We start from the raw sequence: 26,243 nt of genomic DNA, 5'->3' as shown, positions 1-26,243 counted from the left end.
ACTAAAAGAGTGGGGATGTAGAGTTATGTGGAATGTTTCTTTAAGTCACGGACTTCCAAGGAAGTGACATCAGCGAGTCCCAGGTTGAAGGGGGAGCGCGCAGTTGTTGAATAAACTAACCAAGCTGGTATGTGTGTCTGTCATCAAAAGTCTACACTTTGCAGGTGCATTTTATATATCTCAAAATAAAACTCAAAGGGTGAATTTCACTCACAAATGGCAAGATTTGAGACCATTTGTATAAGTGGCCAAATAAGAAATTTTGGTTGTAAAAATATGCTCTCAACATTCTCTGACCGAATGTTTGACCGAATGTGTGTAAATGTTTGCATGTTTGAATAACTGCCATTTTTCACAGAAATTCGGAGAGAAACTAAGCTATCATACCAACCTATTTAAGACATAACAGCAACATATGAACAAAAAGATTATTCTAATCCCAATCAAACTGAGCAGTTTATCTATGAAGGACATTTTTAAAAATCTCTCCACTGATTTTTTTTCCCCAACAATTAGCCTTCTGTTCAAAATGTCGGTCCTGAATAAGAAGGTGAAACATCTTCATCCTCCTGAAGACTAGACTATCTGGTCCCATTCTTCATCCCTTCCTGGTTTTGACATTGTCCCTGGGCTACATATAGAAGCCAGATGTTTAAATGCTGGTCCAAGATCAGAGAGCTGCTCAGGATCAAACTCATTCAAAGGCAAGTCTATGGGATCCAGGTCTACAAAATTATCAGAGTTGTCCTCAAGGGCGTAAAGCTGAGGTCCGTAATCAAGCAACTCATTTTCTAGGCACTGTATTGAATGCAGCCTCTGAAAGTTGAGAAAGAATTATGTTGGATGGATGGATGGATGGATGGATGGATGGATGAACGGACAGACGGACGAATGAACGAATGTTGAATTTATCTGTTGCATGTCTGGGTGGAAAATTGAAGGCGAACGTACCTGAGAGAGCAAGCTTTGTAAAGTCGAGCGGCTGATGAAATAGGTACTCTGTCTTCTTTGTGAGCTCCTCCTGCTAAATGTTGAACCCTAAGGGTGTAAGAATAAACCTGTATATTACTGATTTTAAGATTTCACAAGTTTCACTGAACAGTAACAAGTTTAAACATGTCAGAAAATGATAAAAGATTTACCTGGTAGCGGTTGTCACTCTGATACTGTTTCCACATCCATGTCTGTTGGAACAGAAGACAGTACAGTAAATTCTGAACTTCCACTTTTGATTTCAAATGATATTTGATTGTGACAATTTCATAAATGAACTATTGAGCTGCTGTATTACCTCACTGGAATAGCACTGTGATCTGTTTCTAGACCAGCACTCATCGATTTGAACTGGGAGACTCTGAGCAGCTATAATTTTGCTAGATACCTGTAATCAGCCAATAAAATGAATACAATACAATGCTTTGTAGTGTAAAGAATGACAGTGGCTCTATAAGAATTTCTTTTACTTAAACTATAAGAGTTTTTCCAAGACCTCATTATGCAACAAATAGAAATGTTTACCCTCTGAAAGTCAGCTGTCTGTTGAACCCCATAATTGATCAGAGTTGCGTCCTTTGAGTGACTTTCAGATGTTTTCTTCAGTAGAATAGTCGGGACCTTAATGAATGTAAATAACAGAGTAGAACAGTCATTTGTTATCTTTGTATTAGACTTCACTGTGAAAGTGCCATTTAGCTTTTCATAAGAAATCTTAATGTAAGGTATTACCACACAATCAGTGCCAGGTTTCTCTGTTAAAAGGCAGAAGGGTATCTTCTAAGGCATCGTCTACCTGCACCAGAGACTTCACAGTCCCACAAGAGCAAGTAAGAGACAGCAACAGACATGCTAAAAAGAAAAGCAGCTTTCAGATTCAAGATGCTTTTACTTCTTAAAAACAACATATTAGAATTTAGTGCACATACATTTGTGTATAATCCTAATGAAAAATCATGATTTCAGGTGTAAACTTGTTTCATTCAGTTTGGATTAAAAAAAGCAAACAACACTCCCAAAAGAATAAATTAAAAGAAACAAGATTTTAAAATGTAAACAAAATGTTGTTTAAATAGTATTTTTGCTCGACTCCAGTTTGCTGTTGGGCAGAACACACTGCAGAAAATATATATGCAGTATATACACCTATATAACCCTATATTTTAAAAAGAATATATAGTTTCTAACATGCTTTGCATAGGACTTTAAAAATGAGAGTAAAAAATTATTTGGGAGTGCTTATTTTAGTACACCTCCAAGATGACCACTGCCTTGCTAAAGAAGCTGAGGGTAAAGGTAAAGGAATTGGCCAAGCATGGGCATCATCAAACGGAAGGTAGAGGAGCGCAAGGTCTCTAACATCCACCAGCTCCGTGATGTCGTCATGGAGGAGTGGAAGAGGACTCCAGTGGCAACCTGTGAAGCTCTGGTGAACTCCATGCCCAAGAGGGTAAAGTTTGTGTTAGTGTGTTGTGTTGACTAGTTTGTGTTAGTGTTTAGTTAATAAAACTCTTGTGCACAAATTACATGAGTTTCTGATTCTGCATTGCAAATTAATGTCCCTTCACGATTTTGATCCTTACTACATGCTCTAATGCATTAATACTGTATGAAAGTATTTTCTGTGGCCATGGAAATATCCTTTCCTAGAGTTGATATGAACTTACACTGAATGTTCGCTGGATGAACAGATTAGTTGAGGGCAATAAAATTCTGCTACAGTTACTACTGGCAGCTGATATAAATAATTGTAATTAATCATAATTAACTGTAATTATTTATATACATTTCCCTTTTGAGCTAATTTGCTACAGGCAGAATGAGGACACAACTGCATCGCAACCGACCGCTCCACCAGGAAGACCCCCGTATACCCCCTAGCTGCACCAATGTCGAGAGTGGTGAGGGAGAAGGAGCTAGCAGGTCGTTTTTCATCGGAAAAAGGTGCCTTCCACGACCTGGTAAGCCCCCTCCTCATGCTCTACCAGGGCGGGGTGCTGAGAACCAGCCACCCCGAAGAACCATCATCCAACCTTGAGGGCTCTGGACACGGTGGAGATTTTCACTCGAGTCCTACCCTCACGGCAGCCCAGGAAAGCATAGCCATCATTTCCGGACCCGATTCAGGCATTGCTACAGTCCCAGAGGGCAGCAGCGCAGTCGAATCTTCCTCTCCAGAAAGGTCCGGCTCACCCTCCGATGCAGCGATCGACATCCGATCGTCGGGAGGAGCACCGAAGGATACTGCTGGTACGCTCCTTGTAGAGGGCCCAACACGTTCCTTTGGCAGCTCAACTGGTTGCGGAGTGCAAGAGGAGTGATGGTTCCCCGAGGATTGATTCCCTGGAGAGTTGCCATGACAGTTACCCTCAGACCACCCATGCTACTGCCTGAAGTAGTCCCCGCCTGACTGCCGCCATGATGAGAACTAGATTGAGGCAGAGGCAACGGAGCTCCGCCCCTTTTGAGGTAACAGAGCTTGGCCCGCAACTCCGAGATGGTCATCTTCCTGCAGTGAGAACATGACTCATCCACGAAGGCCACCTCAGCGTGCTTAATGCCCAGACATGTGAGGCAGAGATAGTGACCATCATCCAACACCAGGTAACAACCACATCCAGAAACGCACGGGTGACACGTTGTCTGTAGCAAGACACAACATCGAGTTTGCCAGACGCAAAGTCGAGTTTACCAGACGCAACGTCATCTTTAAAAAGACGCACCCGTAAATGCTCTTTTAGGGAAAAAAAAGCTCTTTCAGCATGCTGAAGCGCACAGGGGAGATGGCCACCTGTAACACAAGCAAAACGATGTGATCGTTCGGCTCCGAAGCGAAAAGCTGGTATGGGTTGCACCGGCTGCCTTTTTATGCTCATGCTGTGATCAGCGGCAGCTGGATGCAATCATCACATGCCAATGTGCATTGGCTCATTTAGTTTACACTCAAAGTGGATTGGTCTCTCTAAGCGAGATCCCAATTCGTCGGTCACCGACGTGACGTCGAGAGTGACCAGCTGAAAGGGAACTACTTAATTTCACATCAAAATAACTTAATTTGTGAAATGTATTAAATATTTCAAAAAATACATATGTTATTTAACTGTCCTCCTGCCCCAATAATAGTAGGACAACAAAGGATAGGAAATGTCTTAATCAAATCATTTTATAGGGAATTTAACAGAATCCTGTGCTCACCCAAAATCATCAGCGCGGAAAGGATGGTAATTCCTATCATGCCACTTCCCATATTTTGCTGTGTTACGCTGCGTCAGACAGTTTGGTGAAACCACACAATCACACACAGCAACAGAGAGGTTCTGGAGGACAAACCTGCCCTGTTTATCAGAGATTTTCACAATCAGTGTGTACAGACTGGTATGAACACTTTTATCCTTCACCAAATGCACTGTGCTACCTAAAAGACAAAGCAAAAAAGATGAAAGGTGATTGATGACTGTTTTGCATCAGAGTTTAGTAAAAGGCTAATCTAATGTTGCAAAGACTATATAAGGTTCTATATAAAGCATTTTATAAAACACTTTATTTTAACTATTATTTACCATGACTGAGGTCAAAGCTCCATTCTTCCTTATGATCTCCTACTATTTCAAAACTGAACGGGCCGCTGTACGGATCTCCATCGAGGTCAGAGGCTGTGATCTCTGCACGTGACACTTCATCAGACTGACAGACAGAAATCACACTCTCCTTTAAAATGGGGACATTGTCGTTTTTGTCTTCAATGTAGATCTGAATCGTAGCAGTGCTCGTCATTGGAGGATGGTCATCTGGTGTGAAAAATCAGTCAATTAAATGATAAAAATGAAAAAAATAATACTTCTATAGAGGTGATAGCTTTAGCAAACTATGTAGGTATTGTCTCTTTCTATAGCTCAAGATGCTGGAATAGGCTCTAGCATCCCTGAGACCCTACATAAGGCAAGCAGTTTGGAACACGGGAGGGTGGATAAATGTAGTTGTTACCAGTTTATTTGCAAGCCAAATGCATAAAATGTTGTATTACCCTTCTCTGTCACAAGGACAGTGACTGTATAAGTCCCATTGGTCACATGACTTGACTCTCTGTCCAAAGTTTCTTTTACAAAGATTTCCCCAGTTGTTTTGTCTACTCTGAACCAGCTTGCAGGATCCTGTTCGATAGAATACCTGATGGGGGGAAGAAATAAATTATTTATTATTAACAAATATACTGGCTCTGTCACGATCGGATAACCACCACATTCCTCTGTCACTCAGTCTTTGGACTTAATTAGAATCCTGTGCTCACCCAAAATCATCAGCGCGGAAAGGATGGTAATTCCTATCATGCCACTTCCCATATTTTGCTGTGTTACGCTGCGTCAGACAGTTTGGTGAAACCACACAATCACACACAGCAACAGAGAGGTTCTGGAGGACAAACCTGCCCTGTTTATCAGAGATTTTCACAATCAGTGTGTACAGACTGGTATGAACACTTTTATCCTTCACCAAATGCACTGTGCTACCTAAAAGACAAAGCAAAAAAGATGAAAGGTGATTGATGACTGTTTTGCATCAGAGTTTAGTAAAAGGCTAATCTAATGTTGCAAAGACTATATAAGGTTCTATATAAAGCATTTTATAAAACACTTTATTTTAACTATTATTTACCATGACTGAGGTCAAAGCTCCATTCTTCCTTATGATCTCCTACTATTTCAAAACTGAACGGGCCGCTGTACGGATCTCCATCGAGGTCAGAGGCTGTGATCTCTGCACGTGACACTTCATCAGACTGACAGACAGAAATCACACTCTCCTTTAAAATGGGGACATTGTCGTTTTTGTCTTCAATGTAGATCTGAATCGTAGCAGTGCTCGTCATTGGAGGATGGTCATCTGGTGTGAAAAATCAGTCAATTAAATGATAAAAATGAAAAAAATAATACTTCTATAGAGGTGATAGCTTTAGCAAACTATGTAGGTATTGTCTCTTTCTATAGCTCAAGATGCTGGAATAGGCTCTAGCATCCCTGAGACCCTACATAAGGCAAGCAGTTTGGAACACGGGAGGGTGGATAAATGTAGTTGTTACCAGTTTATTTGCAAGCCAAATGCATAAAATGTTGTATTACCCTTCTCTGTCACAAGGACAGTGACTGTATAAGTCCCATTGGTCACATGACTTGACTCTCTGTCCAAAGTTTCTTTTACAAAGATTTCCCCAGTTGTTTTGTCTACTCTGAACCAGCTTGCAGGATCCTGTTCGATAGAATACCTGATGGGGGGAAGAAATAAATTATTTATTATTAACAAATATACTGGCTCTGTCACGATCGGATAACCACCACATTCCTCTGTCACTCAGTCTTTGGACTTAATTTCCCATAATCCTTTGCCCGGACTCATCAGCACTCATTGTTTGCACTTTTGTCTCCTTAACCCTGTCTGGTCACCCTATTTAAGCCTGGTTCATTTTGGCATTCATTGCTAAGTCTTGTGTGTGTCATTACTGCAGTTCTAAGCATTGTATCCTGGTTATATTATATTAGATACAAAATATCAAGCATATGATTTTTCAGTAACTTTTAAGCAATTGGATTCAAGGTTAGATATTTAAAAGAGGAATTAACTTCAGCTGTCAAACAGTGGCCCCTAATAGAGTAACCACAGGTTAGTTCATTACATTGACATCAATATATCTATTGTTGTATCATCTAAAACCAGGGAACAAACTTCCCTTTATGAAATATTTTGCTTGAAAACTGTTTGTACTGTATTTCCTTTAAATAAATGCCAAATGTTTTTTTTTTTTTAATAGAATGCAACTACAGGGCACATTTTAACTACGGCTTCATTGTCCAGAAAGTTCTTGGAGCCAAATGATTCTGATGATTGAACACGTACTCAAGTTTGTGGCGACGTCCAGTGTCAGGATCGACTGCTGTCACTTTGTCCACAAAAGCTCCAACAACACCATTTTCTTCCAAAATTATTTTTCTTACTGGATCTAGGAAGAACAGAGGGTCATTGGCATCTTCCACAGTAATGGTAATATCCCTAGAGGATGGTTTTGGTGGATTTGTGATGATTGTCCAGAGCCCATCTGCAGATCTCTCTTTAACCTCACAAGAGAAATAAGACTCTTCATTCTCTACAAAGATGGTGAGTTTTTGTTCTGCTTTTTCTTCAAAGTCTAAGGGCTGGCAAAGAATTGCATAAAAAAAAAACATTATACACACAATATCAGTATACCAGGTAAATTTATTCCATGACTTACAGGCATTTTTACTGAACATATGTCATAATAGTAACACTTCAAACTGAATGATTTCACCCAATTAGTCTGTAGATTTTAATTAATAGCAAAGACATCTGAAATGTACATCTAACTTGCGTAAATTACTGAATAATAACCCCATGAATTACAGTAAGTATTAAATGTAAACATAATAATATCAGACTGCAGCTAAGTCTGCGAAAGCTGCATACTTTTCTAATTTAATTGAAACTAATCATTCTTAAACCTAAGGTGTTGTTTTCAATTATTCAATCTGTCACAAATCCTTGAAGTCTTTGCTAAAAACTTATTTGTTTTCCTTAGTGTATTGACTACTGTGATATGGTCATTTTTAAACGTGCGGTTTTAAAGTTTTGTCCGGTTTGTTCTCTGTGTATGTGGTAAAATTGTTACTCTTCTGGAAAGCACTTTGGTCAGCCTGGTGGCTGTTGTATATGTGCTCTACAAATAAAATGAACTTGAACTTGAACAACACTAGTACCAACATGCTGCTCAGGTCCCAGTTCTAATTGGTTCATTCAATTTAATGTTCCCAGCCAATCAGATTCACATACTCATTATTGTTTACTTGTATAAGCAGGACGTATTCAATGAACGCTGTGTCTGCGTGCTATTTGTATCCTCATCTTAGCCCCCTCTTCCCCAGCACGACCTGCCTAGATCTGCAATGGGGGATCTTCATTTCTCTAACAGCAGCAGCAGCATGTTTCATTTCAATTTTATGATCTGAGCATTTAGCAAAAGCAATTCTACTTGCTCTGTAGCAGCATAGCAGATCTAGTCCACCAAGACCAAACCTAAAAATAAAGATTTAACAATCTATCCCGAGAGTTGTCGTGACTGAAATGTTTGAACTTTTTTTTGTGCAATCTGTGGTCAAGAGAAAAATAAGGCGGGGAGAGTAAGATGACCAATGGGGCAACTGTTGGGCATCTTGCCACATCTTATTCTACTAATGACCTATAAATGACTCAATATCCCTGAATTTATTTTTTCTCTATAATGAGACGTGAACATAGCATGACATTTACAGAATTGCCTAGAGTGCGTAAACAAACCTTAACCACTGTGAGGATTCCATCATTGGTGTCTGGATCAGTGTAGATGGAGAAGTGGCCACCTTTATCCCCTTGTATGGAGTATCTGACCCTCCATGCAGCAGTGAGACGCGTGTCAGCATCAGCTGTATGTATTTTGAGAGGTGAAGTACCATTTGTCCCTTCCAATACATTAGCTGAACCCTGGATGAGTGGGAAAATGTAAAAATAATTAACCCAAAAATGAAAAATCTGTCTTTACTCACCCTCATGTTGTTCCAAACCTGTATGAGTTTCTTTCTTTTTTTTGAACACGAAAGAAGATATTTGGAAGAGTGTTGGTAAACAAAGAGTTGCTGGTAGCCATTGACTTCCATAGTATGGAGAAAAAAAATACTATTGAAGTCAATGGCTACCAACAACTGTTTGGTTACCAATAACCAAGACCAAACCTAAAAATAAAGATTTAACAATCTATCCCGAGAGTTGTCGTGACTGAAATGTTTGAACTTTTTTTTGTGCAATCTGTGGTCAAGAGAAAAATAAGGCGGGGAGAGTAAGATGACCAATGGGGCAACTGTTGGGCATCTTGCCACATCTTATTCTACTAATGACCTATAAATGACTCAATATCCCTGAATTTATTTTTTCTCTATAATGAGACGTGAACATAGCATGACATTTACAGAATTGCCTAGAGTGCGTAAACAAACCTTAACCACTGTGAGGATTCCATCATTGGTGTCTGGATCAGTGTAGATGGAGAAGTGGCCACCTTTATCCCCTTGTATGGAGTATCTGACCCTCCATGCAGCAGTGAGACGCGTGTCAGCATCAGCTGTATGTATTTTGAGAGGTGAAGTACCATTTGTCCCTTCCAATACATTAGCTGAACCCTGGATGAGTGGGAAAATGTAAAAATAATTAACCCAAAAATGAAAAATCTGTCTTTACTCACCCTCATGTTGTTCCAAACCTGTATGAGTTTCTTTCTTTTTTTTGAACACGAAAGAAGATATTTGGAAGAGTGTTGGTAAACAAAGAGTTGCTGGTAGCCATTGACTTCCATAGTATGGAGAAAAAAAAATACTATTGAAGTCAATGGCTACCAACAACTGTTTGGTTACCAATATTCTTCGAAATATGATCTTTTGTGTTCAACAAAAGAAAGAAACTCATACAGGTTTGGAACAACATGAGGGTGAGTAAATGACAATTATTGTTTTTGGAGGGGAGTGAACTAACCCCTTTTACACTAACCGTTTGCCCTGTGATAACCGGTAGATGGTTGTTGCCATCCTGAAGGTTGACAATTATGGTCGCTGTGCTTGACAGCTTTACAACTCCACGGTCTTTTGCTTCAACTGTTATAGTGTATTTATTAGCCACCAGAAAAGAGAACTGGTTAGACTCGTCACACATACTCAAAAAAATGTACACGCTAACATTAAATCACCTGGCAAATGTCAAGATACTTTAAAGACATGTTTTCACGTTTCACTGAAACTGGACTGTGATGCCTGTTGATCTGTCAGGCACAAACATGATGGCTCATGTCTTGTTACTGCAATATCCCAATCCTAGCATGACACAGGCATGCATATATGCTATAGGCCATTCAGTATGTTATACACTGTGCAAGTAACAACAAATTATAAATATATGCATTGACTAATCATTTCTGTACTTGCGAATTATGCCTTCATTGGGCTTTTTACCTCATAATCAAAGCATCCTTTAAAAGATATTGCATCACTTTCTTGCATGTAGAATTCCACATTTTTCGTTGGAGTGACAGAAGTAATTTTGTAGTCAATGGTGGAATTCGGAGTTCCTGGTGCGTCCTTATCAATTGCTAATACACCTACAATAAAACCACCTTCAAAAAGACAATATCAAAACGTTAGTTAATTCCTTTAAGGAATAGTTATCATGAAATAAAAATATATTATTTGCTCATCCTCATGTTGTTCCAAATCGATGACTTTTTCACCTGTGGAAAACAAAATGAGAAAATCTAAATACTGTACTAGTCACTCTTTTTCATACAATTACATTGAATAGGGACTGATTATGCTTCAAAAATGATGCAAAAGCACTTCCTCAAACATATAGTTGTCACACTCAGGTGCACTCAAAACACTCACAAAGATGATAAAGGTAAGATTATCTTTAATTATCCACACAGAAGGTAAATCCACAAGAGGAAGGATTGGCACACTTGAAAACATAGACGAGATCCGACAAACAGACAGGAACTTAAATACACAGGCAAATTAAGATAATAAACTAGACACAGGTGAACAGAATGAACTAATCAGACACGAGGGAAAACTAGGTCAAAACAGGAAAACAAGAGGAAAGACAACAAACTAAAAGTCCATGATCGTGACAGTACTCCCCCTCCGGCCAGGCACGACTTCGCGCTGTAACAAAAACAACAAAGGAGGGACGGAGAGGACTTAGGAGGAGGACAAAGGGGCGGAGTTGGGATGGTAACAGGGGATGGGGAAGGGCAGGAAGGCAGGCGGATGAATAGGGTGGCGATGACGGAGGGAGGAGCCATGGAGGAATCAGGAGGAACCATGGCGGATCAGACAGAGGGAGGAGCCAGGATGGAGACAGGAGGGACTTGGAGCAGGAGGAGCCAGGCGGGACCCAGACCGCAGCCAACATGACGGCCCATGGTGGAGCCGATGGAGGGAGGAGCCATGGTGGAGGAATGGCTGACGACTCCAGGGGGCCACCCGACAGTGGTGGAGCAGGTGGGAGAGGAGCCCGGGGGCGGAGACGGAGAGCCGACAAGCCCGGGCGACGGGGAGGATCCGGAGGGCCAAGGCGAAGCAGATGGCACAGGCGACCGAGGCGCATGCGGGGATCTGGAAGGCCGCGGTGGAGCCGGAGCAACAGAGGACCAAGGTGGAGCTGGAGGGAGGAGCCCAATGGAGCTGGTGGGATGGATCGACGAGGAGCAGCCGGAGGAGTGGAGTCCTGAGGTGATGGCGGGTCGACGACTGACCAAGGCAGAGCCGGAGGGACGAGGGAGCCCGGCGGAGCTGGTGGACTGATGGGCCACGGCGGAGAGGAGGAAGCTAGGAGCCAAGGTGGAGCCGCTGGGTCGATGAGCCGAGGCGGAGTCTGGGACTCGGAGGCTGGAGGCGGAGACAAGGGATCTTCTAGCCACAACGCAGATGGAGACTGGCAGACCTGCTGCAAACTCAAAAGTGCAGGTGCTCAGGTGCACTCAAAACACTCACAAAGATGATGAAGGTAAAATTATCTTTAATATTCCACACAGACGGTAAATCCACAAGAGGAAAGCTTAGCACACGTGAAAACATAGACGAGATCCGACAAACAGACAGGAACTTAAATACACAGGCAAATTAAGATTATAAACTAGACACATGTGAACAGAATTAACTAATCAGACACGAGGGAAAACTAGGTCAAAACAGGAAAACAAGAGGAAAAACAACAAACTAAAATTCCTTGATCGTGACAATAGTACATGCAAAGCTAAGGTTAATTTGATTATTAGTTAATGAAATTAGTGAAAATTGATTAAATGTTTACTTTGAATACAGTTCAAAAAATCATTAACTGTAAGTCATATAATATTAAAAGCATCCATCAAATGTACAAATATACATTTATAAGCTGTTAACTGCTCTGACTGAATCATTAAAATAGTCATTTGAACTTGAGAATGGAAGCAGTCTGAATCACTCAATGTTTTTCGTATTCAGCAATTAATTGAAAATATCTGACTTGAAAAATTACTTCATAAATCAGACACTCTTACTTATCTTAGGGATATGAAGATTTTCAATGAATAATAATAATAATAATAATAATGTATATATTTTTGTCACACAAAGCTTGATATGGCACCAAAAATCTTAAAATATATAAAACAAGTCATATAGACAACCTTAACATTACTTTCATGGTGCTCATTTTTTAACTTTTGTTTCAATTTTGAAATCTCCATTTTTTTGTAATTGTATGGAAAAAAGCAACCAGTACTTAAAAAAAAAAAATGTCCACAGAAGAAAGTAAGTAATAAGGATTTGCAATGAAATAAATGTGAGTATGAAAATGAATGAGCACAAAATAAACTTATGCCTTTAAAATCTCAGTGAAGCCACAGCCATAGTATTTACTAATTCATATTTTAAGACCTTATACATAAAAGCTTATTCATAAAAGCAAAATATATTTGTGTTCCTTCAACTATTGTGTTCCTTCAACTATTAGTGTAATTCTTATAATTATAATTTCATATTTTTTTCATATTTTAATCATACTAATTTTCAGATGACTTTAATGAATACACTTGTCTCGGATCTAGAATTTCAATCTTAAAATATTTAAATCAACAATAACATTTACATTATTTATACAGGTATGATGATATGGAGTTAAATAAATATATTTCAATAATCATTGTGTGAAATTTACAACATTACAGTTGTCTCATTGATTGTCATTTCCGATCAAGTTTAATTATGTTAAATTATGCAACAAAAATAAACAACAATATATTTTTATTGTGTATATTTATGATGCAACAAAATTCAACTTATAGTCCAAAGGTGCAATGTTAGATGCACATGATTATAGCTGATGAAAATGCTGCAGTTCGGCATTGATACTGACCTTGTTTTGCTGCTTCTTTTATAGTGACATCATAAACCTTCCTCTGGAATACCGGCGGGTTGTCGTTGATGTCCAGAATGTTGACCTCCATGCCTAGTTGTGTATCTATGGCCAAGTTGGACTTATTTCTTGCTTGAAAAGTCAGCTTTGAAGGGATGATGAAGTTAATTTCAAACTTATGCCCTTCATATTACCATCTAATGAAAAATCTGATTCCACTTACCATCAGAACGCTGTACTGCTCATAGTCGACTTTCCGGTGGACTTTAATGAATCCTGTTTTTGGATCGATTGACAGGACACCCATTGGGTCTTCATCCACACCTTTACCTTTTAGCATGAACTCCACTAAATAGCTACGGTCCAGTTTAATCTAGAATTTGGGGGAAGAAATGTTCTCGAAGGCAATTGTATAACATTGTCACCTTGTTGCAGTAAGGATAACTACTTACTAGTTTGCCATTTAACTGATACTTTTTAAGCAAGGAATTTCATGTAGTTTTTCATAATAAATTTCAAGCATACTGTCCTGCATTATTTGATCAAAAATACAATAAAAACAGTAATATTGTGAAATATTACAATATACATTTTTAAAGTTTCTATTTTAATATATTTAAAAATACAACATTAATTAAATTATAATAAAAATTTTAATACATTTTAATTACATTTAATTTAAAATGCAATCAATTTAATTTAAGAGCTGATTTTTCATCATTATTTCAGGCTTCAGTGTCACATGATCTTTTTTTAAATTCTTTTATGAATGAAAAGTTCAAAATATTTAATTTATTTAATTTTTATTTAATTTAAATTTAATTAAAACATTTTTTTTACATGAAACAGAAATGTTTTATAGAAGAAGAATTCAGAAGAAGAAGCCGAAGAATTCAACCAAGTGCCCGACGCCAGCATAAAAGACGTTCAGGACAGTTGACGGACCACTGCTGTGTGTCCTTGCCAAATTAAGCATTCAAGAGATTTTAAATCACTCATCCACAAGACGCGAAAGAACTCAACTGAGTACTCACGCATTGTGGTCGGTGCGCACACAGAGAGCCGTGTCTCAGACAGCGTGCAAACACCGAATTGAGTCTTCTTGCGCTTGAACGAACAAATACACCTTCACAGTTTAAACATGCAAGCACAAAAAGATGCGAAAAGCTTAATTCAGCACCCGTGCGCACAGAGAGAAGGCGTGACAGGGCGTCTCACAGCCCTTGAACACCGACTTCAGTTTTGCCTCTTCTTGCGCTTGAATGGACAAATACATGCAAAATTATTTAGAAATACCCGTCTTGGCGAGTATCCTCGAAAAACTGTTGATTATGTCTTAAGTGTAAAGTCAAATGTTGAGAAAGAAATCAGATGTGTATCATTATATTGGATGCATTGTCTCTTAAAGTGACCACGGCTAGTTAATTAATGCGTTAAATTACCAGCCCCAATTTATATATTTGTGCTATTTACACAATTTCAAATAGGGCCCACAGGTACAACTTGCACCGGGGCCCCGCAAACCCCAGCTACGGCCCTGATACCACCCCAATCAATTTGCTTTTATTTAATACCAATATGCAGAACATTATTTTAGAGAAATTATATTTACCTGGCCCAGATCATAAGGGAAAGGCCCCGGGTGTTCCTCCACAATGTCAAACGAGTCTATAATCCAGGATCTTTTATGGCGTCTGAGAGGCTCTGTGCTGCACAGACAGATAGTTCCCTTTTAACAGAAACAGTGCGTGTTATTTAAACATTTTACATAAATTAAGAGCAGAAAAAACCTATACCTAAAAGAAATTTTTCAAAATCACATCACCTAAATGATGTGAACATGACGCAACAGCTTTGTTTTACCATTGAAAATGCCATTCAATCATTAACATTCAGATCATTTTTAGCTATTTCTGTCATAAAAGCATGGTCAAAGGACACTTTTTTTTTGCCTACTTTTTGAACTTGCACTGTATGTTTACCGAATTCAAAGTTGTGAAACTGGTTTGGGAAAGGCTATATACTAGACTCTCCTTGTTACGGTTTTTCTCAACTGACCCCCAGAAAAAGAACTCTATGGGCACTCATGTTACAGGAATACACATATAAAAGCACAGACTTCCATTAAATGTCTAATAACAATAATTAGAGCATTCTTCTATTATTAATAATAATTATATTATTCTATTAATTATATCTTTACTGCACAGATTACTGATTAAGATAGAGGTCCCAACAATCACAATATCAAAACAATTACAGAGAAATTGACAATGAATCAATGGTTTTAATTAAATTTAGTTAGATTTTAATTGTATTTATTTTTTAAATGTCCAAAAATATCCAATATGACTGAATTGGGTACTGTTAAGGTAGAAATTACTTCAAGGTAACAATAGCGCATTTTTACTATTACTTTCCTTTGCAAAACAATGTAAAAAGTAACTTACACCAAACAAGCAACAAAATAAAAAGACATTTTGATTTAAGATTTCACTGAATCTTGAATTAACCTATTGAATAACTGTGACAACAGTACAAACTGTACTTACCGTAAGAACCAAGTAGATGAACTTCATTGTAGCCGTAATAATTTCAGTTCATAATATGAGGTAGAAAACATTAACACTGGAATCTCATGAACTCTCAAACTCAGACCTGCTTCTGCCTTGGACTGAGAACACAATCATACCTGTGTAGTGCAGAAACACAGGTAACTACACCCTGGGGCAGTATTAGTTATATAGTACCAGTATGCAATGTACACATGAAGACATTATAGAGAGAGAGAGAGTGATTACACATGTTTCTATAGGGGGAGAGAGAGAGATAAAAGGAGAGTTATACCACAAAAAAAAAAAAACTGTATTTTTAATCGGTTGTTTTCCAGTAGAAATATCTAAACATTATTACATTATAATTTTTTTTTAAACTTATATAAGACTTACGATTGTGTAAAATAAAATTTTCAGAAGATATACCTTAAAATAAAAATTTATTTTTATTTCATCTCACAAAATGTTGTCAAAAGTCAAAAATGACGGCAGGTTAATGTCAGGGTTGGGGATGTAGGGATGCGAGGACTCAATGGTGCAGAGAATGGGCTCTTTATTAATAATAAAATAAAACAAAACAACAAACACTACCCCGTGGCGAAAAAACAGGCTGGCATTTGCAAGGCTGGACAGGACAGGACAGGACAGGACAAGGCAAGGCAGGACACAACCAGGGTTGACACGAGAACATTCGACGACAAACTGGCACAAGATTGCAAACACAAGGACAATAAATAGGGAGCAAAACCAAGGAGGGTAATAAGGGATGACAGGTGGGGAAAATAAACCAATAATCAGGTAACAAGGTAGGCGGGGTTAGACAATAGACATGAGAGCACATGGCACACAGAAACAAACAAGAAAAGCCATGTGCTCACACAAAACAAAAACACAAGCACTTGGCCAGCAAAACAAATCACCAGCCATGTGCAAGACAAGACCCGAACTCACAGCTGATGAGAACTCATAAGCCGTGTGTTCACACAAAACATGAAAGCACACAGCCCGTGAAAATACAAGCTGTGCGCTACACAGCATGAGACAAAACATAACATGAAAGCATGCGGCCTATAATGAACCACATGCTAAACAGAACACAACAAACGCGGACAGAAGTGAACGGCTCGAGATCACTCTGGTGTCCCTAAAGAGGAACACCAAAAACAAGACAGGAATATGACACAACAGACCAGCACAAACATGACAACACAAGACAGAAAAATCAAAACACGGAGACAAAGAGGGGAGGGAGGGGAGTCTAGCCAATGCCAGCAGGACAGCCCAGAAAATCATTAGAAGGGACCAGGGAGGGGTGGGAGGGTTGAGCCAGGGAGGCTTAGACAGTTCAAGAGTCCTGGCAGGACACCAGGGCGGAGCCGGAGGGACGGACCAGGGAGGCTCCGGCCAAACAGGAAACCTGGCAAATGGTAAGGGCAGGACTGGTAGAACAGAATGCTTGAGCGGGATGGACAGATCAGACTCTGACAGGACTGGAATCAGGGTGAGGAAGGGGAATGCCATTAAGGTGACAGCCCCAAGGGAGTCTTTGCCAATGTAGTGGGCGTGGGTCTGGCCAGCCTTCAGGAAGGGGACAAGAGTCCTTTTGAAGTCGTTCCAGAGCTTAGAAATTAACTCTGGAGGCCTCGGGGCTGGAGCAGACTCTGGGACGGCCTCTGTGGTCATGACTGGGAAAACGTACTGCACTGGGACTGCCTCCGTGTCAGCAGCAGATTTTGGCTGGCAGACTGGTCTGTGGTCAGAAGAAGACGTGTGCCTCTTCCAGTCACGCAGCATGGCCAATACATAGAAGGTGAAGACAGCCCTCTTGGCCATAGCAGGAGTGACTGGGAAAATGGGTGGCTCTGAAACAACCTCCGGGCCAGGAGCGGGCTCTGTAATGGCCTCTGGAGCATCAACAGGACTGGTGGAAGCCAGCTGAGAAGTGTGTGCGGCCCAGACACACATAACAGTGGCAACCTACAAGGAGAGGGCAGCCTCTTCAACCGCAACAGGACAGACAGGAAAAGTGGACTGTTCAGGGACAGCCTTCACGGCCATAACAGGAAGCTCTGGGACTACCACACTTAGAGGCTCTGGAACCACCGGAGTCGGGTCCTCTGGAATCACTGGACTTTGGACGACTGGAGTCAGGTCTTCCAGAAACACCAGATTAGGGGAAGCGACAAGAGCCCTCCATCTCCTGCACTTGCGAGGGGGTGGCATGGAGCGTACCACCTCTGGGGGCACTGCATTGTCTTTGCCCATCTCTTGGGGCGCTACAGCAACTTCGGCCACCTCTGGGGGCGCTGCAGCATCCTCCTCTTCGGGAATGGGGGCAGAAGAGGCGAACCCGTTCTTCCTCCTTCTCCATTGACGGGTCATTGGAGGACTGGGAACTAGGCAGTCTGTGAGGGGAAAGGGAGGAGGGCCAAGTGGAGGAAGGCCACCCTCTTCTGCACGGTGGTAGACATAGCCCACAAACTGCCAGAAAGACAATATCCCCAGCATTCCCATCTCTCAGGCACAGACGGGCTCACTAAGGCTGACTCACTAAAGATATCCTTGAGCTCTGTGTCACTGATGGTGAGGCCCTCCGCTGCAAACAGGAACTGGTAAGCAAACTCCTTCACACTGGCTTTCCCTTGCCGAAGAGAAAGGAGCCTCCAGCGTTGAACAGCCATCTGATGAGTGGAAGGGCAGGGAGATGGGAATAGGAAGATGGCCATATTTCTGCGGAGTCATCTATTGGCCAGTTCGTTCTGTTAGGGTTGGGGTTGTAGGGATGTGAGGACTCAATGGTGTGGAGAATGGGCTCTTTATTAATAATAAAATAAAACAAAACAACAACAAAAACTACCCCGTGGGGGGAAAACAGGCTGGCATTAGCAAGGCTGGACAGGACAGGACAAGGCAGGGCAGGACACAACCAGGGTTGACACGAGAACATTCGACGACGAACTGGCACAAGACTGCAAACACAAGGACAATAAATAGGGAGCAAAACCAAGGAGGGTAATAAGGGATGACAAGTGGAGAAAATAAACCAATAATCAGGTAACAAGGTAGGCGGGATTAGACAATAGACATGAGAGCACATGGCACGCAGAAACAAACAAGAAAAGCCATGTGCTCACACAAAACAAAAACACAAGCACATGGCCAGCAAAACAAATCACCAGCCATGTACAAGACAAGACCCGAACACGCAGCTGATGAGAACTCCTAAGGCGTGTGTTCACACAAAACATGACAACATGAAAGCACACAGCCCATGAAAACACAAGCAGTGCGCTACACAGCACGAGACAAAACATAACATGAAAGCATGCGGCCGATAATGAACCGCGTGCTAAACAGAACACAACACACATGGACAGAAGAGCGTACGACCCGAGTGATCTCGAGACCGCACGCTCCACAGCAAGACAGAACATGGAGCGCGAGTGTCCGAACCCCGACATAAAACCGAAACTAGAACAAGACATGAGCGCCGGGATCCAAACACCACGCTCCAACATGAAACAAGGAAACAGGGCACACAGACAAGAGAGCGCACGGAAACAAGACATGGCGGAAGTGTCAGGGTTCTGTCACAAAACCATGAATAAACTAGACCAAAGTGACAGAACCCTGACAGTTAAGAAGAATAAATTACTGTAAAAACAAATACAAAAAAAAACAAAGTAAAGTAAAGTAATTTTATTTAAGGATTTCAGATATTTTTACTGGAGATTTTTGTAGTACATTTATCCATTGTTAGCCATCAACATGGATTCAGATTACATCCAAATCCAAATTGTAGTGTATGAACTGCAGAAGCAGTCACTCAAGCCCAACCAGGTGTCATTCAATCACCAGTTCATAGGTCACACATAACTGCAACCACACCTGAAACATCTGCATTACCATCTAGAGAGGAAACCACATTTATTTCACTTCAATAAGAATAATTCACAAAAAAAAATAAAAAATAAATACAGCACCAAATACTGACCGTACCTGTCAAACTCCAAAAAAAGCATCAATGAAAAGCCTATACAACTTTTGCACTGTATTCCAAGTATTCTGAAGTCAACATGCATGCTGTGTTTACTGATGTCAAGCCTGTTCAGGGCCCAATTTGTGAAACCAAAAATGGATGCAAATGACATTTTGTAGCTTGGACAAAAGGGTTGTATATTGCCCTAAACTCACACATTTAAGGTTCTACTTATATTTCTATTTCTATTTATTTCTATTTTTAGCGCTTTTCACGATACAAATCGTTGCAAAGCAACTTTACAGCAAATTAAGTTTCTACAATATTTAGTAGTAGCTTATCATTGGTGACTGTCAGCTAATGTACATATGGCAGAAATGTACGAAAAAATTAATTAAAGACGTAAACAAACAGACGATGAACACTATTAACAGCAATTATTATATGATATATTGGTATATTGATATATATTATATTGGATATATCGGTAACAATCTGATGACACAACCTCAAAGTCTGGATGACAACCGAGAAAGAATGGTGACACTGGAGAAACAGATGACCTCCAGGAAAGACTGGCATGGGTGTATTGGGCCAGCAACCCCATACACAGCACTCGCAAGAGGGCACCAAGCAAGCTACAGAAGCCACACATGAGCAATACCCCCAGAGTCTCCCGAGAGGGGGGGAGAATGAGAGACTCAACAGGACGGATTCAAAGGTTACGGCCAGGCCAGGACCAAGGACACACAGGAGGCTCACTCAAGCCACCATAACTGGGAAGGAACCAGAGGTAAAGTGCTCCTGCGTTAAGATCTGCAAGAACTTAAGGGGCCTCAAAATACACCAGGCCAAGACTAAGTGTGGGAGGGAGGAGACACAGGTGCAGCTCGCAGATCTAGAATCTGGTGAGACGCAGGAAACCTCCAGCCAGGAGGCACCCCACAGCGCTGGAGATTTCTCAGCATCTCAGTCACCTACACCCCAAAGGAGCATTTCCACATACGCCATACCACAGCCTGAACCCATGAAGGAGAGGATTAGGTGGCCAAAGATGTCGGATATCAAGGAGTGGGCCAGCTTCGATGAGGACTTGAACAGAATCCTTGAATCACGTCAGCGGGCACAGCTGAGCGGAAAGTGAATACCCTCACGGAGATCACGTATAATCTAGCAAAGGAACGATTTGGCACGATAGAGAGGAAGGGCAATATCAAGGCAGGGAAGCAACTGAACAGAAGAGAGAGGGAAATTTACAACCTAAGTAAATAAATCAAGAGCCTTAACAAGAGGTAAAAAAGCAAGCAGCACGGAGGAAAAGGAAGGGGTAAAGGAACTCACAAGCTGGCTTCGGGAGCGCCTTAGGAGACTAAGAAGGGCGGAAAGGATGAGGAAACGGAGCAAAGAGAAGGAGAGGCGGAGGGCCCAGTTCATAAAGGATCCCTACAACTTCACCAGGTCTCTACTAGGAGAAGCTAAATCTGGGAGTCTGAATAGCCCTAAAGAGGAGGTGGAGGCATTTCTCAAGGAGACGCATAGTGACCCAAACTGCCATCTTCCCCTAGATGAAAATCCAGAAATTGATATGGCAGAGCCCCCCACCATTATGCTCAACATCAATGAACCAACCTGGAAGGAAATCCAGGAAGTGGTTAAAAAGGCACGAGCGGCTTCAGCTCCAGGTCCCAGCAGTATACCCTATAGGGTGTACAAGAAGTGCCCACAGCTTCTCCGGCGGTTGTGGAAGCTGCTCCAGAGGATCTGGAAGAAAGGCACCATTCCACCAAGCTGGCAGAAGGCAGAAGGATGCTTTGTCCCCAAAGAGGAAGCCTCAGCGAGCATAAGCCAATTTAGGACCATCTCCCTACTCAGGGCTGAATGCAAAATCTTCTTCTCAGTGCTGGCAAAGAGGATGTCCACGTACATTATCGAGAATGGATATGTTAACACCTCAATCCAATAGTGTGGGATCGCAGGATTTGCGGGATGCCTGGAACACACAGGAGTCCTAAGCCAGATGATACATGAGGCCAGGGCGAAGAAAGGTGACCTGACAGTTATCTGGCTGGACTTGGCTAATGCCTATGGGTCTATCCTCCACGATCTAATCAGGACAGCTCTGAAGTACTACCACATCCCAGATCACCTCAAGATTATGATCAGCAGCTACCTGGATGGAATCAAGCTCCGTTTTAAAACGAAGGACTACATCACACAGTGGCAGCACCTCGAGAGAGGGATTGTCACAGGATGTACAGTCTCCCCCACCCTGTTCATCATGGGCATGAACCTCATCATCAAAGCAGGAGAAAAGGAAACCAGAGGCCCAATCATGGACTCAGGGATCCGGCAACCAGCTATCAGGGGTTATATGGATGCCCTTACAATCACAACATCATCCCATGTACAGGCTAGGTGGGTTCTAACAAAGCTTCATGAGGCGGCAAAATGGGCCAGAATGACTTTTAAGCCAAGAAAATCAAGGAGCTTGGTCATCAGGAAGGGTAACGTCTCCTTCAAGTACAATCTGGTCATACAAGGCGAGATCATCCCTTCCATCAAGGACAATCCCATCAAGTATCTGGGAAAGTGGTACGATGAGTCATTAAGGGACCACAACAATGTCCGCAGCACTGAGAAGCAAGCAGAGGGTTGGCTGAAGAAAATTGATAAATCAGGACTCCCAGGGAAGTTTAAAGCATGGTTTTATCAACATGGCCTGCTCCCCAGACTGATGTGGCTGATGACAGCGTATGAGGTCCCACTTACAGCAGTGGAAGGAGTGGAACATAAGATCAACTCACACCTCAGAAGGTGGCTGGGAATCCCTCCAGGCTTCACATCAGTTGGGCTGTAAATCAGATCAGGGCAATTACAACTACCCCTCTCTTCCCTGGTTGAGGAGTTCCAAGTAGCAAAGTGCAGGGTGGCCATGACCTTCCAGGACTCAAGAGAGAGCAAGGTCAGAGAAGCTGGTATAAAAACCAGGTTAGGAAGAAAGTGGGAGGACTCAGCATCTCTGGCCCTAGCAGAAGGAAACTTAAAGCTCAAAGACATCATCGGAGCACCATGCACGGGAAGGCAAGGCCTGGGAATGACCCACTTCCAAGAGTGGGGGAAAGCCAATCCTGTGGAGAGGAGAGCCATGGTCCAGGCTGAAGTAAAGGGCCTAGAGTAAGAGCGGAGGAAGGCAAAGGTTGTGGGGCTAGGATCCCAGGGAGCCTGGACAAGGTGGGATCTCCCCAAGAGGAAGGTGACATGGGCTGACCTTTGGAGGCTCGAGCCATATCGGATCTCCTTCTTGCTTAGGGCCGTCTATGACACCCTTCCAACCCCTGTGAATCTACACAGATGGTTGATGAGGAACGACCCAATATGCAAGCTCTGCGGGCAAAAGGGAACAAGGGCACACATCTTGTCAGGATGTAAGACCGCGCTTGCCCAGGGCAGATACAGATGGCACCATGACAAAGTACTGACTAAATGCTATGAAAACCTGGTGCAGGACTGCAGGGACAAAGGCTGGCAGACATGGTTGTACCCAGTCGAGGTAGGATGCAGGGGCTTCCCAGCCCAGTCAGCCTGGAAGCTGATGATAGACGTTGGACTGAGGGGGGCTGAGAGAAAGAAGGCAGTGTGAAGACTGGGGGAGGCAGCAGAGAGAGCCTCATGTTGGATTTGGAGCAGGAGGAAGGAGTTGAGCTGGCAGCCAGGAGGGAGTAAGTAGTGGCTGGCCACCACTGCTGACCCGCCAACAGGAGAGTGTGATGGTTAAGGGTCGAAACACTTCAGGATCGTTGGTAACCATCTGATGACACAACCTAGGAATAATAATGTGCATTTGATCAGATATAACTGCAGTACAAGATTATGATATGCATTATTTGAATGCTTGGCCAAAGAGATGTGTCTTTAATCTAGATTTAAACAGAGAGAGTGTGTCTGAACCCCGAACGTTATCAGGAAGGCTATTCCAGAGTTTGGGAGCCAATTGCGAAAAAGCTCTACCTCCTTTAGTGGACTTTGCTATCCTAGGTACTACCAAAAGTCCAGAGTTTTGTGACCTTAGGGAGCGTGATGGATTGTAGTGTGGTAGAAGACTAGTTAGGTACGCTGGAGCTAACCCATTAAGGGCCTTATAGGCAAGTAATAATATTTTGTAACTGATACGGAACTTAATAGGTAGCCAGTGCTGAGACTGTAAAATTGGGGTAATATGATCATATTTTCTTGACCTGGTAAGGACTCTAGCTGCTGCATTTTGGACTACCTGTAGCTTGTTTATTGAAGATGCAGAACAACCACCTAGCAGTGCATTACAATAGTCCAGTCTAGAGGTCAAGAATGCATGAACTAGCTTTTCTGCATCAGAAACAGTTAACATGTTTCGTAACTTGGAAATGTTTCTAAGATGGAAGAATGCTGTTTTTGTAACATGGGAAAATATGATTTTCAAAAGACAAGTTGATATCTAATATACTCATTGATATTTATGTACTCTATTGATATACCACAATTTTAATGTTTTATAAGATGCAAAAATCCTCTCAAAAGTAAGCCCAACCCTTTATATAATCAACTATAAAATGTCAAAATACCATTTTGGCAGCTCAGACACATTTTTAGCATTTTTTTTTTGTTTGTCTTTGAATAACATTTACTTGAATGACACCGCACTACATTCCTGTCACTACATTACTGTCATTTTGTTCGTGGCAGCCAAGAGCAATCACATTAACAGACTGCAGTTCAGGAACGTACTCACTTTTCACAAGTACACTTGCTTTGCCTGTCATTTTTACAGGCCTAAATGTGCAGTCTGAGGTGAGTTTACAATCATGTGGTAATGTTTGGAGTTTGTTAAGTGAATTCCACAGATTCTGCAAATGTCTGAGCACTACTGTAGCAGCATGTTGCAAAAATGTAGTGCATTTCAAGAACTTTACACATTAGAGTCACAATGAAAAATTTTGTGATTTATTCTTTTGTGACTATTCTTATTAATCAATAACTACACTGGAACAAATGAGTAATACAATATTAACGTGAAGTGAATCTTCATGCACGTCTTCATCATCTGATTGAACGATAGGAGTGTTCGATCCATCCTCATTGGAGGCCTGACTGTCACAGGTGGAGTTGGAGGAAGTGGACAACATACGGGATTTGATCTCACAAGGGTCAGCAATTCTCAAGGACACGTCACTTCTCCGCAGTCCATCCTCTTCTATGTCAGTGTGGCCAAGAGCTGGAGAAGACGTTTTATTTCATTCAATTGGAAACGATTGTTCGCTAAGCCATTTTATATACAAGACATTTCTCAGTGTAGAAGACTTAATGACTGGCTGGTGATGCTTAGATCTGAACCACACGGCTTCAACATATAACGAGTGACTGTGTCTTATGACACTTCCCTGGAAAATGTTTAACAATAAAAGGGTTTTTACTAGAAAGTCTTCTTGTCTTTAACAACAGTGTTAAAGTGCTCTAAGCTATTTTTTACGCAAGACCACATAGAAAATGTTCATACTACCTGACAAACGTTACTGAAATAGGTTTCCTGAGAAATCACACCTGTATTTGTGAAAGCCTTAAGCTCTTTTCACACTAACAGTGTTTAAATTACTGCCTTGATTTTTTTTTTCTCCAAACCAGTTAAGCACAAAACCCCACCTCACAGCCGATTCTAAAGAAACCTGTGTCAATCAGTTCCAGTTCATCTCAATGGCAGCGCCTGTCAGGGATTCATCACAGTCACTGCAGTTACCAGCCAGGATAATCACCCGATCACAGTCACCTGAGTTCTGATCCCCCGCACCTGCTGTCACCAATCAAGCCACACTACAAATACACACACATCACAGTCACTCACTGTCCGGTCTACCGTTCACTCCTATGGACTGCTCTGGACTCTCTATACGATATTCTCCTAGAAAGACTTACCTTCAGATTCTCCCGCGATCCTCCAACGACTCCTTGGAATCTGTTCCACGATCTACTACGAAACCGGCATAAGATACTCACCCTCAGGACTCAAATAAGAACCCTGGAACTTCAACCCATTCACTCTGTTGACACTCACCTGCCTTAACCTAACCCGTTCCATTCCTCTACCTCTTATATCAATAAATCATCCTGTCTTTCACTTACCCGTTGTGTCTGGCCTTGCTTTATGACAATTCTGGTACTGGAGGGACCCACCGTGGATATCATCCTGGGACACCCCTGGCTAGTTCTCCATTCTCCAGAGATCAGATGGGACCTCATGTGAGGTGACTTGCTGGAGCGAGCACTGCCACCGCAACTGTCTCACCCCACTGACAGTTAAATTCAGGAGTAAATGTTAATTATTTAAATAAGAGGGATCATACAAAATGCATGTTATTTTTTATTTATTTAGTATTGACCTGAATAAGATATTTCACATAAAAGACATATATTTTACATAATATTACATTACATATAGTCCACAAGAGAAAATAATAGCTGAATTTATAAAAATGAGCCCACTCAAAAGTTTACAAACGCTTGATTCTTAATACTGTGTCGTTACCTGGATGATCCACAGCGGGGGTTTTTTTTCTTCTTCTTTTTTAAGCAACTATTACAAAAAGTTCAAACGCTCACTGATGCTCCAGAAGGAAAAACGATGCATTAAGAGCCAGGGGTGTACACTTTTGAACAGAATGAAGATGTGTAAATTTTTCTTATTTTGCCTAAATATCTTTTTTTTT

At 41.5% G+C, this 26,243-nt stretch overlaps 1 protein-coding gene and 2 pseudogenes across 1 annotated transcript in view; 1 reads left to right on the top strand and 2 right to left on the bottom strand.

The window, feature by feature from the left end:
- Positions 1-576: 576 nt before the first annotated feature.
- On the bottom strand, positions 577-15,554 carry LOC107751016 (cadherin-like protein 26; annotated as a pseudogene).
- A 4,535-nt stretch (positions 15,555-20,089) lies between these two features.
- LOC107751015 (uncharacterized) lies at positions 20,090-22,366 on the top strand (annotated as a pseudogene).
- Positions 22,367-23,297: 931 nt separating this feature from the next.
- The window catches only part of LOC107751014 (dysbindin-like), a 3,998-nt gene continuing 1,052 nt past the window's right edge, over positions 23,298-26,243 (bottom strand). The window contains exons 3-4 of the mRNA XM_016566588.1: positions 24,555-24,769; positions 23,298-23,330 (exon numbers count right to left, since the gene is read on the bottom strand). Of these exons, the coding sequence (XP_016422074.1) occupies positions 23,298-23,330; positions 24,555-24,769 (248 nt within the window). The remainder of the gene's footprint in view (positions 23,331-24,554; positions 24,770-26,243) is intronic.

Source organism: Sinocyclocheilus rhinocerous, unplaced genomic scaffold (genome assembly GCF_001515625.1).
Source record: "Sinocyclocheilus rhinocerous isolate Xijiao unplaced genomic scaffold, SAMN03320098_v1.1 scaffold2647, whole genome shotgun sequence".
Classification (NCBI taxonomy): Eukaryota; Metazoa; Chordata; class Actinopteri; order Cypriniformes; family Cyprinidae; genus Sinocyclocheilus; species Sinocyclocheilus rhinocerous.
Note: the sequence above shows the minus strand (reverse complement) of the source record. Positions and strands in the feature narration are given on the sequence as shown.